The sequence below is a fragment of the Ischnura elegans genome, chromosome 1, assembly GCF_921293095.1.
Source record: "Ischnura elegans chromosome 1, ioIscEleg1.1, whole genome shotgun sequence".
In the NCBI taxonomy this organism is placed as follows: Eukaryota; Metazoa; Arthropoda; class Insecta; order Odonata; family Coenagrionidae; genus Ischnura; species Ischnura elegans.
In genome coordinates this window covers 119494457-119511336 of record NC_060246.1, presented here as the reverse complement: position 1 = coordinate 119511336, position 16880 = coordinate 119494457, and the positions used below count along the sequence as shown (strand labels likewise).

Sequence of the window (16880 nt, the reverse complement as noted above, 5' to 3'; positions counted from 1 at the left end):
ATAATTATTATATATTAATAATAATTGTTATTTACTAATATATTATACCATCAACCAAAATATTTCGTGATATAACATAGCAAAAATGGCAAAAATCCAATAATGACTACTTTTTAGCTGTTTTGTTCATGACTCCTCATACTTCAAATTTTGTGGGATTAGTGTTCAGTTTAAATGGAAGTACATATGATATCCTCCGATTTTTAATCAGAATATTTTTCCTAAATGACCCATTTAGACTTATCCCCGTTTAAAAACTTTTCCTCCATAATTTATTAAACACGGCATTATTATTGTATTTATTGTTTAAAATAATGGATTCCCATGAATACTTCTGCTATAAATTCGAATACAGCCTTCGTTTTTCTTCCAAAACTTCAATTTTTTTCTAAATTTCAAATTTAAAAATTGCAATGCTAGCAAACTCTGTAACTTCCCGAAGTGCTAAAACGTCTTTTCTCTTGATTATACATTCGTGCGGTAACTTATGCGTGACTTCTCATCTCCACATCTTTGAAAATCTTGAAGAAAGATGTAGGTGACCTATTAATACTTTGATTGCCAATGGATTTGCAAAATAATCGTGATTTGATTTATCGTTTGATTCTGGCTTGGCTAAACTTATTTTAATTACTAACTATCGGCTAATTATTACTTTCAATGCGAGTAAGTTGATCTTAGTCTTGCAATGCATGGAGCAAAGTACCCTTGGTCGGAGCTAGCTTTACCTGCGCGAATGGTTACATATTATTCTAATTATCATATAAATGTTAATGATAAATACGTGACGCGCATACGGGGTACCTATTCTATACTGAATGCTAATGATTAAGTAGTCACCACCTGTCAAGCACTCTTCATCTAAGTCAACACATCCATCTACATAATACCCTGCGAGCCACCTCTAGGGTGCTTGGCAGGGGGTGACCAATCACCAACATGCAGCATGCAAGAGGACCGCCACATACACACAGCACGGTTATAGAAATATTACGCATGCTAGCAAAATATAGATGCATATTCATAAAAAAACTTGCTAATGGTTAGTAACTCCTAGAGAAAATACATGCTTATTTACAATTATTTGTCCACATTATGAGACATTATGTCCTGATGAAAACAATCGTAGAAGGACAGGTGGAAGGGAAGATGGGCAAGGTATGGTCCCGAATGGTTTACATATCTACATAATACCCTGCGAGGCGAGAACACTCTTGAGGTGACTCGCAGGGTGTAGATTTGAGCACATGGGGTTCTGTGCTCCGTACGCTATAGGGAACGTCTCATTATGATCCTCGGGAAAACGATCAGAGGGCTTAGGGTTGGGCATTGCCTTCGCATTCCTTGGTGTGTGTACCTTAATTCGTTGAGCCACTCGGTGCATATTCGGAAGAGGCAGATTCCACTCCCGGTAAAGGTGAGTGCCTTGTGGAAATTCTACATGTCCACATCTACGAGGCACTGTGCCAACCTCCACCAGGGTGTATGGCACGGGCTGATTCCACGCCAGGCACGCACCACTCTTTCTAGCCTTGATCATAAACGCCAAACCGGAAAGTAGGAGAGTGCTTAGGACACGAACATGCATTAAAACTGCTTCTTAGTAATAGAAAAGTGAAAAGTTAACCCCTTTATTTTCACTGAAAAACACAATTCGCAATTTGTGAATGAGGAGAGTTCATTCATGACTTCCGACTTCCTGGGAACGAGCGGAGAGTTTGAAAAAAAATGACAAGCTGATAGCGAGTGGATGGACAGCCGGTGTCCAATGGGCATAAAAAAACGCATTCGGGTCAAAAGAACTTCCTTTATGGCGGTGGATCCTCTGGAGGGACGCGAGCGCGACCACTTGGGCATGAGGAAGCTCGCGCCACGGTCCAACAGCTTCCTACTTTTTTTCCCAAATCAATCCTGAATGTGCAAACCTTTTCTGAAGCTAGCTCCAAACCTAATTGCTATCAAAATAAGCGATAATCTTAATATCAATTTTCTTTCATAGCACGGTGAAGATAGACGAATTGCGAGACCCACTTTTTTAAATTTTTTACAGCGCTAAAATTTACACTGTTTTTAATTTTTACAAGCGCATATCCTTAAGATATAAGTTATTACTTTCTGGATGAAACATTTTCCGAAAGAGATTTTACTGCCAAGGGTTAGTAATGCGCATTTTTATAAATGCTAATTGTGATCAATAGGAATTGTAAGAACGGTTAAAATGAAAAGATAATTTCCGTTTTGAATTTTTATTGAAACAGTAGCTTGCAGTGAATTTTGTAAAAAAGAACTTATTCCTTGAATGATAGAGTAAACATGGTTTAAAACGATTCTATGACATTACATTTCCACGCGTGGGTCTTCTATCATGATGGATGATAAGTATGACTTCTTCGAAGAATGATCGCCCTCCCACGTGTGGAATCGTCTTCATTCCTGATTTAAGAATTGAATTTAGATGTCAAAGATCGATAGCGAACCGACAATCATTAGAAAAAGTGATACTTTGCCTTTGAGAAAGCAACGCAAAGTGTTTTTTTACATAGGCCAATAAGTTGGATTCATAATTGCTACTTTGAGAATAACATAGACATGTTCCACAGAAATGAGAGATATATAGTTACCTCAAATCTATTCTTGATGTGGATACAACGTATTGATTGATTTTCCACCGCACAATATTTACACCTTGTGGCTGTCTTATTGCTCCTTCGCTTGGCCAAGACGACTGTAAAAAAGCATGAGGAGAGAGGTAAAAGTAGATTTAAAATCTTAATCAGTTCATGCAGGGTGATACTCTAGTTAATTCATGGGGCCAACTTTGAGAGTAAGATACTTACTTCAGTAACGACTTCCATTTTTCTATGAAGTCGGTACAGGGCATCATCGTCCCCGAATACAAAATTTATAAAAATACCCGCTTGAAAACATATTAGGTGGATGGCGTTCAAGAACCTAAAATAAGTAAAAAAGTAATGGTAAGAAATATAGGTCAAAATAATACCGACCGCTAAAATTTAAAAAAAGTTTAAATTCATAATGGAGAACGAACTTTCGCCTGATCCTTGGCAGGTGTCTCTCTATCACGTCTTGGTATCTCAAGAACGTCAGACCAAGGATGTACATAATGGTCAGTTGGATTAACTTGATAAATAGATAGTTTTCTATCTCACCCATATTAAATTCAATGCCTTTTATCGATGTATTCACTCACTTCGTTATTTATCACACAACTCAGTTGGGAATTGCAACCATGAGTGGTTGTCTAGGTGGTTAATTGTTTCGACTTCATTGTTGAATCTGCGTTCATAATAACCAGGGACCTGGAAAAGCAAGGGAGCGGGGTGAATTTTCATTGTTGCTCCGAGGTGCTCGGGTGGAGTGACATTTCGGAGCTCCCCGGAGCGGAGCGAATTGCTATAATGCTGCTCCGCTCCGGTATTTCGGAGTCTCTATGATGTTAACTTATTCCAGAAATTCTATTGCCACTCGGAAGTGCGCATTTTCCAAATGGGATTTCCTATAATCGCATGTAATTATTACTATGATATAGGGAAATACTCGTATGTAATGGTAATGTGATATGTAATTGCAATTCACTTAATTATTATATGTTTATCATGTTTTTATGTTTATATTTTTGAATATGTCACTTAATAAAGAAATGTCGGATTCTTAGCATTATTATAACCCTCTAAAAGTGTACTAATTCTCATTAATATGTCCATAACCAATTCAACGATAATGACGAAGATTTAATGTTTACGATAAAAATTAAATGTTGTCATACTTTCCGTTGCGTTTCAAATTTAAAATATACGTTTAAACGTATTTCATACCTTTCAACATTTAAAATATCTAACACGGCATTTCGCCATTTTTTACTTTCATCTTTCAAAGACGTGTATAATTTGGACTTTATCCCGCCCGTAACCATTATTCTTTCTAAGTAGTAGGAAAGACGGGAACTTAAACAAGGAGCTTTCCCTCATAGACCGAGTATTGAGAAAAATAATCGAAATATCAAATTTCAAAGTAGGTGTTATCGAACACCAGTTGACACATTGCTCAGGAGGATCTTTGATTACAAAGCATGTCATTCGAAAAAAGTTATTGGCTTAGAATGGAATATATTTCTATCAAATTGAAATACTTATATATCGTAAAATTCCATGAAAAATATTCTATGCACCCAACGAATGGGCCAGGTCCGTATCCTTAGCATTTTAAATTTACGCTATGGCATTGTTAAAAAAAGCATGTAATTCCGACCAATTAACGTGATTAGTGCCTACTATTGGCGCAAAAAAGGTAGAATTGAAAGGTACACAGAAATTTCGTGGGCAATGGGCAATTTCCCGGCGATGTACACAACCGAAATGGCGATTTTCGTCTTTGTGGTTTAAGTGAGAGGAACAGCATCAGCATTTTCTTACATGAATAGCTTGTAAATATTTTCTCTCTATCGATGGCTAAGTTCTAACAACACGTATCTCAAATTCGGACGGTTTGAGACAGGTATCTTAAACAAAGTGTAATAAATACAAGCAAAAAAGAACTCTTTGTTTGCAGATGAATGCTTCCTTTGCAGTTTTGTGAAATTTTGGTTTTTAATTTCAGTGTATAAGTAAAAAAAAAATAATCGTTTTTCTGTTCTCCTGAAAATTTGCTATTTTTGAGATAACTGTTGTTAGAACTTAGCCATCGATATCGCATACGTAACTTCGCTATTCATATATATATATACTCTTCTATACCTCGCAAATTGAAATCTACATTTCGGCCATTGAATAAATCAAAGAATGGATTCAATTTAATTTTAAAAAGTTATAGGTAATGCGAAGATGCCGTTCTCTTTATCAAAAAATAATGAAGTACACCAATCAAATATTTTTACCCGTAACGAGATGAAGAAGACGACTGCTTCGCCGTTCTCATAGTTTTTCGCGTATTCCTCTCCACTATTTCGGCCGTAAAAGCTAAACGTTTACGCTTAAGCAATGTTCAATGATTCTTAGTTGTATTCGAATAAACGACGAGTAAAAGAATATGTTACACGGTCTTATGGACCATCGGCAGAATTTCATTCTAATACGTCTACGTCCCACGGTAGTTCAGCGTTCTACCTGTTTTGCGCTGATAGTAGTTTTATATTTCATGATGCAAAATCAAAATCCGTTAACTAGAAGAACACTTTAATGAAAATAGCATATTATAGAGTAAATATATGATATTAAAGAAGTTTACAAATGGTAATCTGCACGATAAAGTACAGCATTTTTATTTTATTCATATCGCACGATATCGAAATTTCCACTGTGATAATGAAATTATTGAAAGATGTTATGATGTCTGTCACATTATATAACAACTTATGTAACGAATATCGACTATCGTATGGTTATTAGCTTTAAGATAAATGTTAACATTATTTATTATTCAAAAATATTTAACTTATGGTCATTAAATAGAACACATATCGTAATTCCTTACATGATAAGTATTATTTGCATAATACCTTTTGTACATTGTAATGTACTAGCATGAGCTAATACCACAAATAGCATTCATTATGGATTAATATCGCAACATAAAAATAGCGACGGGGAGTATTCGATGCGTCCCACAGCCGTGCACTGCACCGTCTGCACATCCACAGAGACTGCACCGTCTAATACTACTCTTTGGACGCGGTCGCTCAAAAATTCTCTTATCCAGGAAATGACATCTTCGTCTAGACCATAAGATTTCAGTTTTATTATTAACTTTCCGTGGGGTACTTTATCAAATGCCTTTTTGAAATCAAGAAAAATCGCGTCTACTGGAATGTTGTCTACCCCGGAGACTAAAATATCGTGGGCGAAAAGCGCTAACTGAGTTTCGCACGATCTGCTTTTCCTGAATCCATGTCGATTTCCCATTAATAAGTTTTGCGCGTCTAGGTGTTTCATTACCGAGCTGACTACGATGTGCTCAAGGAATTTTCATGAGATGGACGTTAAAGATATCGGCCTGTAATTAGATGGCTGTTCCTTGTCTCCACTTTTAAATATTGGTGTTACATTAGCGATTTTCCAGTCATTAGGTACTTCGTGTTGCTTGATGGATTTACTGAATATTAACTGCAAGTAATGGGCAATTTCTGAGGCTAGTTCTCTATATACGCAAGAAGGGATTTCGTCTGGACCAGGTGATTTATTTGGACTGAGCGATTTCAATATATTTTCTATTCCCAGCGCACTAATGTCATTAGCTGGCATCTTATGTATACAGGGATTGTCATCGGTCTCGGGTGAGTTTTCGGAAGGCTCCGTGAACACGCTCTTGAAGTAGGAATTTAATAAATTGGCTTTATCGTAACGGCTTGTCAACACATCTCCATTGTTGTTTCTCAGCGAACATACGGTAGATCGTTTACCTTGAACTTCCCTAACATATGACCAAAATGCTTTTGGGTTATCCTGTAACTGCTCTACTAGCGTTTTTCTTTTAAAATTCGTGAATGCATTCCTGAACGCTTCCTTCGTGGCGGCTTTAGTCATCCTATATTTTTTAATTATCAGCTTGCGTTCATTAGCGGATAAATCTGTGCTGACTTTTTTCATTTTAGCATGACACGCTCTCTGTCGCCTCAATGATTTTCTCACTTCCGCGTCGTACCATCTCGGTTCGCTGCCTTCTTTTACTATTTTACTAGGGCTGTAGCTATTTATTCCCAAAGTTACGAGTGAAAGAAAGGCTTTCCTAGTATTCTCTACATTTAACTTTAATACTGATTCTTAAAACTTGGGGAAAGCATTTTTCAGATGACTCTTAATCCCATCAAAATTAGCTCTTTTAAAACTGAAAACTTTACGGTCTTTTTTAAAGTTTACAGCGGTATTTAGAGAAAACTTTGCAGTTACTACCCTATGGTCAGTTATTCCTTCGACAGTGCCAACGTTTATTACCTGATGTGGTATATTTGTCGCTAATAAATCAAGAATACTTTCTCCTCTGTTTGGTGCGGATGCTATTTGAAACAATGAATTAGATGTAAAAGTGTGTAATAAAGCCTCGCAGATCACTTTATCCATCCCACCAGGAATGTAGCTATAAGTCTCCCAATCTATAGAAGGTACGTTGAAATCTCCACCTACAATCAAGTTTCTTTCAGGATACTTGGATGCTACGCTGTTTATTTGAGTTTGCAAATCCAACATTGACGTTATATCTGAGTTAGGTGGTCTGTAATACGAACATGATAAAATAGTTATGAATTTTGGACATTTAATTAAACACCACACAGATTCAACGCCGATCTCAGTTACGGTTATCGCTTGGCTGACGATTTAATTCTTTACAGCTATAAAAACTCTTATATATCTTTCCGATAAACAGTGAACGATTTTGGGAAGATCTCATTGTCTGAATCATCATCTGTTAGCCAACTTTCTGTTCCATAAATGACGTTACACATCGTACTATGAATTAAATGGTGGAATCCGGGAATCTTATTTCTTAAACTACGGCAATTAACCACAGCCACGATTAAAACTTCGGAACTAGTATTATTGCGATTCGGGAATAATTCTGATTTGCTTTTGTCGAATAGACTTTTCACAGGCTCTATACCGCTGATAGATGGAAATGCATGTGTTATTGTCTCACTTTTAAAATGCTGATTCTGAAACGCTGATTTTTCTTTCTACTACTCTATTCTCATTTCTGGCAGAATTTTTGTCTGTGAAAAGTTTTGAACTTACCCCTTTATTTTTCAACCCACTAATATATCTGCACTCTGCCCTACTCTCTACTCTAAAAAAGACCTACAGTGCTCAAATATGCTCCGCTCCGGAGTAGAGCACCGCGTAATAGGGTAGTTTCCTTCATCAAAGAAAGCGAAAGGCATTGATTGCGATTCGTTATCCACCATTGGTGTATTCATAATATACAAATTATTTGGTTTTAGAAATACCGGTTTAGACGAATGGCAATGGTAAATTTTAATCGCATTTGAAAAAGGCAAGATTGGCGCCCATGCGATGCTATTACACGTGACGTCACAGGGACCTAGTTTCTACACGAGTAGATAGGAGTTTTACATAGTCTGAGATTACCAATTACCATGAGGCACAGAGCTCAGGGAAACATGCCTTAATAATCACCTATTAAAACTGGCTAAGGTCGGAAAGTTTTCTTCGTTTGATAAGGTATTAATAATCCTTATTTAAGCCAAGCGCTACCAGCTAGCATGGTACTCTGCAACCTGCTAGCATCCTGCGTTATATCAGCGCTCAGAGCCTCGCCTCAATGTCACCTCACTTGTGGCAGCGGGAACCAGAACGACGTCACACGGAGGTTTCCCGGCATTCATACTTACCCGTCGCGTTTTCGCGCGCTTGAAAATGTTCACCTTTCATTTAATCGCGAAAAATAGATATCGTCATTTAAAAATCTAAAAGCGTGAAATACTTACTCCAGTAGTAATAATCTTTCGATTTAGGCAATAAAAAAATAATAGGAAACCACCCTATTGAACTGCTCCGCTCCGACAATGGAGCCGGAGTAAAGGGGAGTGGAGGAGTGCTCCAGGCCTTTGGTAAAAACCATTGACTTGGGTACATTTTTCCATTGCAGTATTTACATTGAGAATCTTGTTAATATCACCCTTAATTAACGCAGTAATTTAACATTGTTATTTTTTCTACTTCCAAATTTATACGCTTTTATCTTTTGTTTTACCTTCTGCATAAATGCTAATACATTTTCTTCGGCAGTTACATATCAAACCAGATGGGAAGAAATTTATTTCAAAGATATATCTTGCAGTCCTTTGCGTATTTACTTAATTAATTTCTTCCACTAATATCGTACCTACTGCTTGTAATGAAAAGGATAGACCCCTAAATTGTGTTTCAAGGATCTAAAATCCGAGCGAATGCGAAAATTTACCCTTAAAATTTCGCTTTTATTTTAACACTCAATACTGGTGCTTCTATTATATGTGCCATCAACGAAGGTTCATTTCGATCTGGTCATGAATTGAAACGAGTCTTCTGGCTAATCGCTTATAGTGATATTTTTCTAGGGAGCAAGCGTTTGGATTTTAATGCATCGGGTGATTGATATATGCCAAGCCATGAAGAAACGTTTTGCATTCCAGGTTTATTTTGCTATTCAGGAGGAAAACACAAATGCATAATAAACCTTAATCAAATACTCACATGAGATCGGTGGTATATGCTGGTTATATTAAATGTATTATGTATTTGTTTTTGACTAAAATTTGGTCAACAATCATGTGATTTTGGGTGGGATAACATAAAATAGCCGAATATTGAGACGGAGTGATGCAGAGACTTTTCTTATGCCGTTCACCGCCGACATTTTCTTGTTTTCGATTTATTTCTCGTGCCGCGATAAACCTCGAGCTCATTCCTGGGAGGAACTATTTCTTCTTTTCTGTGAGAAATAGTAAGATGTGGAATTGTAGGCAATATATACTAGGAATTTTAGGCAATTAATGTACAACGTAATTTTATATTTCATTGCATACACAAGGAAAGTAGAAGCGTTTCACCTTTCAACGTAAACCTCTGTGGAAGTCACAAAGTATTCGGTGCTTGCAGAAAGCTCCAAATCTTTTATTTCTTGATTGTCAAAATAAATTTTGTGTCGAGGGGAAAACTTAGAAAGAAAGAAGGAAAAATGAGATAAAGTCAAATCAAAGTTGTCTTTAATTATTTCGAAATTCTATTCTGCCGTAAAACTCATTTTTATAAGGCATATCAGTTTTAGAAATTTTTATTTTTAGGCATTTACCTTCAATTTGATAGATTTTTTCCTCTTCACACAATACAGATCATCTTCAGCACCAGTGACGAATTGAAATAATACCTTGGCTTGATAAAATAGGATACAGATGAAATTATTTACCCTGAAAGATGTGAGAATTTCATGTAGCGATATGAAAATCCGTGACACATTGTGAAGGAAATTCAGGTAACTTACTTTTGTCTGATCCTGGGTAACTTTCTTATTATTAAATCTTGGTAGCTTAAAATCGTCAAGAAAGACATAGTGAACATGTTCGTTGCCAGTAACTTGATCAATAAGTCTTTTTCTTGGTCCGCCATTTCATCAAAGATTGCCCTCCCGTTTCTCGTTTATTCCACACTGACATGGTACTTAATTCCTAATGTGTTTATTATTGGTTGCTAACGCGTTTCGTATGTCATATTTGTTAACTCAACGCTCTTCCTCTGGTTACATATGGGTCTTTTATGGTGAAATCAATGCGAATTAATTTTATATCTCACTGGTGATTAAAATTTCGCTGTTCACAATAAAAAAATATTCTTAGGGTACATTAAATTATTCGGCTACGTTGATTCCTTCTTTTCCAATTATTATAGCGATATATTCGAGGTATTTATTAATGGTTCATTTGAATGGGACGTTTTATAAGCACAATTATTGTTAGCTCTCCCACTTCTCTAGAAATTATTTCTTATTTTAATAAATTATTTCTGTTTCTTGAACATATTAGCCATTGTGGTTAACATACCTTCGGCGATATCTGTTCGTTATTTGCTCTATAAAGCAAATGAAGTGATCCCTTTTAGGAATAATAAACTGCATTAATACTCAAAAGACGTGATAGGGTGCAGTGTATAGTTCGCGATAGATTACTCTCCCTATCCAGTAACATATAGAAATGAAAATAAATTATTTAAATTAGTTATCTGTTCATTTTTCACGATAGCAATCCTTTCCAAAAACAGTGGCTGAAAATGAGAGTTATGGTCAATGAGCCTATTTTCCACTGTGGCCTCTGGGATCAATTTATGAGTCTTGTTTCGGAAAATAGTGTCCTCGCAAGGCTTTATATTGATTTTATTGAAAAATATTTCATCGGCTTCTAATGGCAGTTCAATTTTCATCGGCGCTTACACCGACAAAATTTTTAATGAGGTGGTTAAGAAAGCTATGTCATTCACTGATACACATGACTGGTGGCGTCTTGACAGTCCACGGACATCTATTATGCTTATTCAGTGTGGTGAGGGTTTCAGCGAATATTTGAAGACGCATTTGAAGCAGGGTGTTTTGATTGTAAAAGCATCGACAGTAATTTATTAGGAAATAACGGAAGAATAAAGTAGTGGCTTACTTTTTCTGGGTCACCCGCAAGCGCGTAGAAGGTGCAAATATTTCACTGAGGAAAAAATAATCATTTGCTCAGTTCAGATTCCTTGGTTAAGGCAAATGATTTTTCCCATTTGCAATCTGTTGTTTGTTTAGCAATATCTGATCCAACTTCGCGCTCTCTGTAGTGGGATACATGCTGCCATTGGGTACTCCCAAACATTTTGGTGTCAGTCCATTTCGAGCCAAATGATCAAGAATCATTGAATTAATTTCCAAAATTTATCTCGTGGAATTAAACCGCTGTATATATCTAAGTTAACTACTAAAGTTAAGACTATAAAAGTTAGTTAACTCTGTTATTGCATGCTGGTGATTGATCACCCTCTACCAAACACCCTAGGTGGCTCGCAGGATATTATTTAGATGTAGATAAAAAATTGAGTTAGGAAGATGTCGGATTATTTATTTCTATACAATACAAAACACAGCGAAGTAACATTAAAACACTTTTTGTTCATTAGTCATGGTTGAAGAATCGAATGAGAACTCCTTCGCTAGGTTCCATGGTAACGGAAACAGCGTCGGGGAATCTTTATACCATCTTAAGCTTGTTTAGAATTGGAAGTAAGGAAATAAAACTTTGTAAGATTCACTGTTATTTAATTATGGGCACGACCCGGGTTTCGTAACTTGGTTACATCGTCAGGTGACTGATCTTGCATGCATCATACATGTTTCTAACATGTTGCGTATGATGCATGCAAGATCAGTCACCTGACGATGTGACCAAGTTACGAATCCCGGGTCGTGCCCATAATTAAATAACAGTGAACCTTACAAAGTTTTATTTCCTTACTTCCAATATGGAGAGGTTTCACAAAGTAAAGCCTGAAGTTATTAGTTATATTTTGTTTAGAATTTATTTCATCATAATCACTATAATGCCTATAACGATTCATCAATAATGTAAACGCAAAATATCTGCCTCTAAAATTGTGAGATTGAAAATTTCTATGCCGAACCTAAATGAATTCCATTTTCCTTCGGTAAATGAATTCCAGTTCCAATAATTCATGTGGGGCTGGAGAATGCCCGAATCGAGCGAGTTTTCACTGCAAGCGTGTGGCACCCTCATGAGATCGCATTGGCGGATGCAGGGGGTGGGCACGGGGGTACGTGCCCCCCCCAGACGCTTAAAAAATAGGCAAGATTTTTAATACGGTTATCCTTACGTTCGCTTTGTCTTATGGATTACGCAGCCTCAATCATTTAATCCCTAATAACAATTCAAGAGGACGATTTGCCGTTCGTTGATCACTCGCTAGTCAGCGCTCGGAAACTTTCATTATTGAATATATCACTTAACCCTTAACCGGTGACGTGCGGTCTGAGAGACCGCTGCGTTTCTAAAATTATGAATATTTTCAAAATTAAGATTTCAAAATATCTATAATTCTCGTTAGCTTCATATTTTTGCATAACAAGGACATCCCACTCTTAAAATTTAACGTTCCTTTTATTAATTTCTGTAAATTTGCATTTGAACTCGATTAGCGGTCTGTGAGATCGCACGTCACTTACTAAGAATGCATCAAGAAAAGGAATAAGCGGGATAAATTTCATGGCTACTTACTACTTAGCCTTCCAACTCTAACATTTAAGGCCTTTTTTGAATCTGGCGAAATATCGATACATAAATATATTAATTATAACTCAAGTGTTTTTGGCATCAGTTTTTTGATCCTGCTTCAAATCACAATTTTTTATGACAAATTGGTTCGTATTGGGAGTGTAAAAATTTTAACATAAGTTTTAAAATAGTTAAGCATTCAAAAAAAAAAAATTAAACAAAACAATAAAAATGACGTAGCAATATTCTATGAATTTTTGATTTATTGCGGTCTCCCAGACCGCACGTCACTGGTAGTGAAACAAGAATTGCACGTCACTGGTTAAGGGTTAATTATCTATTTATAATTATAATTTTCTTATAATATAAAGAGACATTTTCATACAGCAATAGTTGTAAGTTGTTTTTAATGCCAAATATGAGAAGACCGTCTGCCTGTCAGTCCCTTGTGTCCCCCGGAAAAACATCCTAGATACGCCCTTGTGAGGGAGGACAGAAAAAAGAAATTAATAAATTAATAGAGCAGAGCAACGGGCGGCTACATTCGTACTGACGTTTTAATATAAAAAGTGCAGCGTTTTCAATATGGAATATGATTCAATGCTCTTCCTCCGAATTAACTTCAAGAAGTAATCTCGAGTCTTCCACGGGGTAAGGTCATGATTTGGCCCAAATGGCAACAAAACACGTTACGCATACTAAAAAAATTTACTAACGCATTCATTTAAAGGAAAAGCATGCCAACCACTCATCAATTTTTCTGCCAATGAAGCTAGATCACACAAAATATGCTCCTAGAAACGAGGTTAGAGTCACTTCTGACGTCCCTCAAGGTAGTGTCATAGGCCCACTCCTATTCCTACTTTATACAAACGACATTGGCGAAGTAGTACACAGAAAAATACGATTATTTGCAGACGACGCTGTAGTTCACAGAGAAATCCGTTCCAGCAAAGATAGAGATGAACTAACGAATGACCTTGCTGCTATCCAAGATTGGTGCGATGCTTGGCAGTTAGAATTAAATTTGGAAAAATGCGTCGTAATGAATTTCTGGAAGAAGAATAACTCCCTACAGCGTAACTATATCATTCGGGGCACGCAGTTAAAGGCAGTTGAATCCGTGAAATATCTAGGGGTTAGACTCAATAATGATCTATCGTGGAATAAACATATTCGAGAAATAACCGGTCAAGCTAATCGTAAAATGGGTTTTGTTAAAAGAATATTAGGAAAGTGCGACGACAAAGTGAGAGAAATTAGCTACTTTTCCCTCGTTAGGCCACATCTGGAATACGCTGCCAGTGTTTGGGACCCTCATGAAAAAGGCTTAATAACAGAGTTAGAACGCGTGCAAAGAAGAGCTGCCAGGTATGTGAAAGGTCGTTACTTACGTCTTGTTAGTGTAACTGACATCTTAGATAAACTCGGATGGGAATCTCTGTCGGACCGTAGATTGAAAAATAGACTAAACCTTTTAGATAAATTCAAGAGCAGTGTCTTTTCTGACGAAGTTAGAAGTTAGTAGATTGCATGACTTGTAGTGTAGCCTACTAACACATGTAAATATTAATGCATGTTTCTTAATTCAATTATTATTTCTATCAGCATATAGTAGTATAGTTTGTTAGTATACTACTATATGCTGTTATCACCTATCATCCAGATAAATCACCTGGTCCAGACGAAATCCCTGCTCGCGTATATAAAGAACTAGCCTCAGAAATTGCCCATTACTTGCAGTTAATATTCAGTAAATCCAACAAGCAACACGATGTACCTAATGACTGGAAAATCGCTAATGTAACGCCAATATTTAAAAGTGGAGACAAGGAACAGCCATCTAATTACAGGCCGATATCTTAAACGTCCATCACTTGCAAAGTCCTTGAACACATCGTAGTCAGCTCGGCAATGAAACACCTAGACGCGCAAAACTTATTAATGGGAACTCAACATGGATTCAGGAAAAGCAGATCGTGCGAAACTCAGTTAGCGCTTTTCGCCCACGATATTTTAGTCTCCGGGGAAGACAACATTCCAGTAGACGCGATTTTTCTTGATTTCAAAAAGGCATTTGATAAAGTACCCCACGGAAAGTTAATAATAAAACTGAAATCTTACGGTCTAGACGAAGATGCCATTTCCTGGATAAGAGAATTTTTGAGCGACCGCGTCCAAAGAGTAGTATTAGACGGTGCAGTCTCCAATGAGGTTATAGTCACTTCTGGCGTTCCTCAGGGTAGTGTCATTGGCCCACTGCTATTCCTTCTTTATATAAACGACATTGGCGAAGTAGTGCAGAGTAAGTTACGATTATTTGCAGACGACCATAGGCACCGACTCCATGGGGCTTGAGGGGGCCCGAGCCCCCTCAAAAATTTGTTATGGGTGTGAGAAAAAAATGTGTCAGGCTTGTCAATTTTCCCCGGAATGTCCATATATCGAGATTAAAGTTATCAGGGTTCTAATGTTGATCATATAACTCTTCTAAAATGCTTAAAAAACTTAAATCTCAATGCTTTTAAAATTTCCCGGCGCAAGATCTCTGGTTCGGGCCCCCCCAATATTTTTTCTAAGTCGGCGCCCCTGCAGACGACGCTGTAGTTTACAGAGAAATCCGTTCCAACAAAGATATAGATGAACTAACGAATGACCTTGCTGCTATCCAAGCTTGGTGCGATGCTTGGCAGTTTGAATTAAATTTGGAAAAATGCGTCGTAATGAATTTCTGGAAGAAGAATAACTCCCTACAGCGTAACTATATCATTCGGGGCACGCAGTTAAAGGCAGTTGAATCCGTGAAATATCTAAGGGTTAGACTCAATAATGATCTATCGTGGAATAAACATATTCGAGAAATAACCGGTCAAGCTAATCGTAAAATGGGTTTTGTTAAAAGAATATTAGGAAAGTGCGACGACAAAGTGAGAGAAATTAGCTACTTTTCCCTCGTTAGGCCACATCTGGAATACGCTGCCAGTGTTTGGGACCCTCACGAAAAAGGCTTAATAACAGAGTTAGAACGCGTACAAAGAAGAGCTGCCAGGTATGTGAAAGGTCGTTATGATAGTCTTGTTAGTGTAACTGACCTCTTAGATAAATTCGGATGGGAATCTCTGTCGGACCGTAGATTAAAAAATAGACTAAACCTTTTAGATAAATTCAAGAGCAGTGTCTTTTCTGACGAAGTTAACCATATCTTACGGACGCCAACGCACTACGGAAGATCAGATCATATAAATAAAATAAGAGAGATAGATTGTAGAACAGACAGATTCCGAATGTAATTTTTTCCACGATCAATAAGAGATTATAACGGCAGCAATAGAACTCGTAAATAGATTGCATGACTTGTAGTGCAGCCTACTAACCTATATAAAACTTAATTCATGTTTCTGAATTTCTATTCTATATTCTATTTCTAACAGAATATAGTAGTATAGTTTGTTAGTATACGGGACGTTTTTTGGACGGTGTGGTGTGCATGTGGGAGTCCAAATGCATGCTGCATGCTGGTGATTGATCACCCCCTGCCAAACACCATAGAGGTGACTCGCAGGGTATTATGTAGATGTAGATGTATACGGGACGTTTTTATAGACGGTGTGATGTGCATGTGGGAGTCCAAATGCATGCTGCATGCTGGTGATTGATCACCCCCTGCCAAACACCCTAGAGGTGGCTCGCAGGGTATTATGTAGATGTAGATGTGTCTTATTAACTCATGCAAAACTTAATGCATGTTTCCGAATTTTCTTGGTGTTTCTAACAGCATGTTTTGTGTGTTCAAGCTCTATTGGCAGATAACCTAAAAGAGTAGTTGGCAAGTTTTGCCTTAGAATGAATGTGGTAATACAATTTGTTAGTATGCGTAACGTTTCTTTTTTTTGAACGTTCGATGTGTATATCGGAATCCTATTGCATGCGGCAGGCTGGTGATTGATCAGCCCCTGCCAAACGCCCTAGAAATGGCTCTCAGAGTATTATGTAGATATAGATATCACCTGCGAAGAAGCGGATTTTGCTCGTGATGACGGTTATATCATTATTGTAAAGAAGGAGCAAAAGAGGGGCGATAACACTACCTTGGGGTACTCCTGAGGTAACTTGAATTGTA

The 16880-nt window shown here is 37.1% G+C and overlaps 2 protein-coding genes across 2 annotated transcripts; both read right to left on the bottom strand.

Moving 5' to 3' along the window:
- Window positions 1-2271: 2271 nt before the first annotated feature.
- Window positions 2272-3295, bottom strand: LOC124153518. The gene is made up of 4 exons (XM_046526734.1): window positions 3050-3295; window positions 2838-2952; window positions 2622-2725; window positions 2272-2433 (listed from the first exon to the last, which is right to left on the bottom strand). Exons 1-4 carry the CDS (start codon window positions 3172-3174, stop codon window positions 2364-2366), a joined length of 414 nt encoding a protein of 137 aa, XP_046382690.1. The 5' UTR covers window positions 3175-3295; the 3' UTR covers window positions 2272-2363.
- A 5830-nt stretch (window positions 3296-9125) lies between these two features.
- LOC124153510 lies at window positions 9126-10172 on the bottom strand. Its single transcript, XM_046526722.1, has 4 exons — window positions 9991-10172; window positions 9802-9916; window positions 9560-9666; window positions 9126-9441 (listed from the first exon to the last, which is right to left on the bottom strand). Exons 1-4 carry the CDS (start codon window positions 10113-10115, stop codon window positions 9354-9356), a joined length of 435 nt encoding a protein of 144 aa, XP_046382678.1. The 5' UTR covers window positions 10116-10172; the 3' UTR covers window positions 9126-9353.
- Window positions 10173-16880: the final 6708 nt, after the last annotated feature.

Excerpts from the sequence above, each read along its gene's own strand:
- LOC124153518 (XM_046526734.1), bottom strand. The coding sequence starts at position 3,174 with ATGGGTGAGATAGAAAACTATCTATTTATCAAGTTAATCCAACTGACC. Across the intron at positions 2,953-3,049 it reads CTGCCAAGGATCAGGCGAAA|GTTCTTGAACGCCATCCACC; the intron begins GTTCGTTCTCCA and ends TACTTATTTTAG. Across the intron at positions 2,434-2,621 it reads ACATCAAGAATAGATTTGAG|GAATGAAGACGATTCCACAC; the intron begins GTAACTATATAT and ends TTCTTAAATCAG.
- LOC124153510 (XM_046526722.1), bottom strand. The coding sequence starts at position 10,115 with ATGGCGGACCAAGAAAAAGACTTATTGATCAAGTTACTGGCAACGAAC. Across the intron at positions 9,917-9,990 it reads TTACCCAGGATCAGACAAAA|GGTAAATAATTTCATCTGTA; the intron begins GTAAGTTACCTG and ends CACATCTTTCAG. Across the intron at positions 9,667-9,801 it reads AAAAATCTATCAAATTGAAG|TTTTCCCCTCGACACAAAAT; the intron begins GTAAATGCCTAA and ends TTTCTTTCTAAG.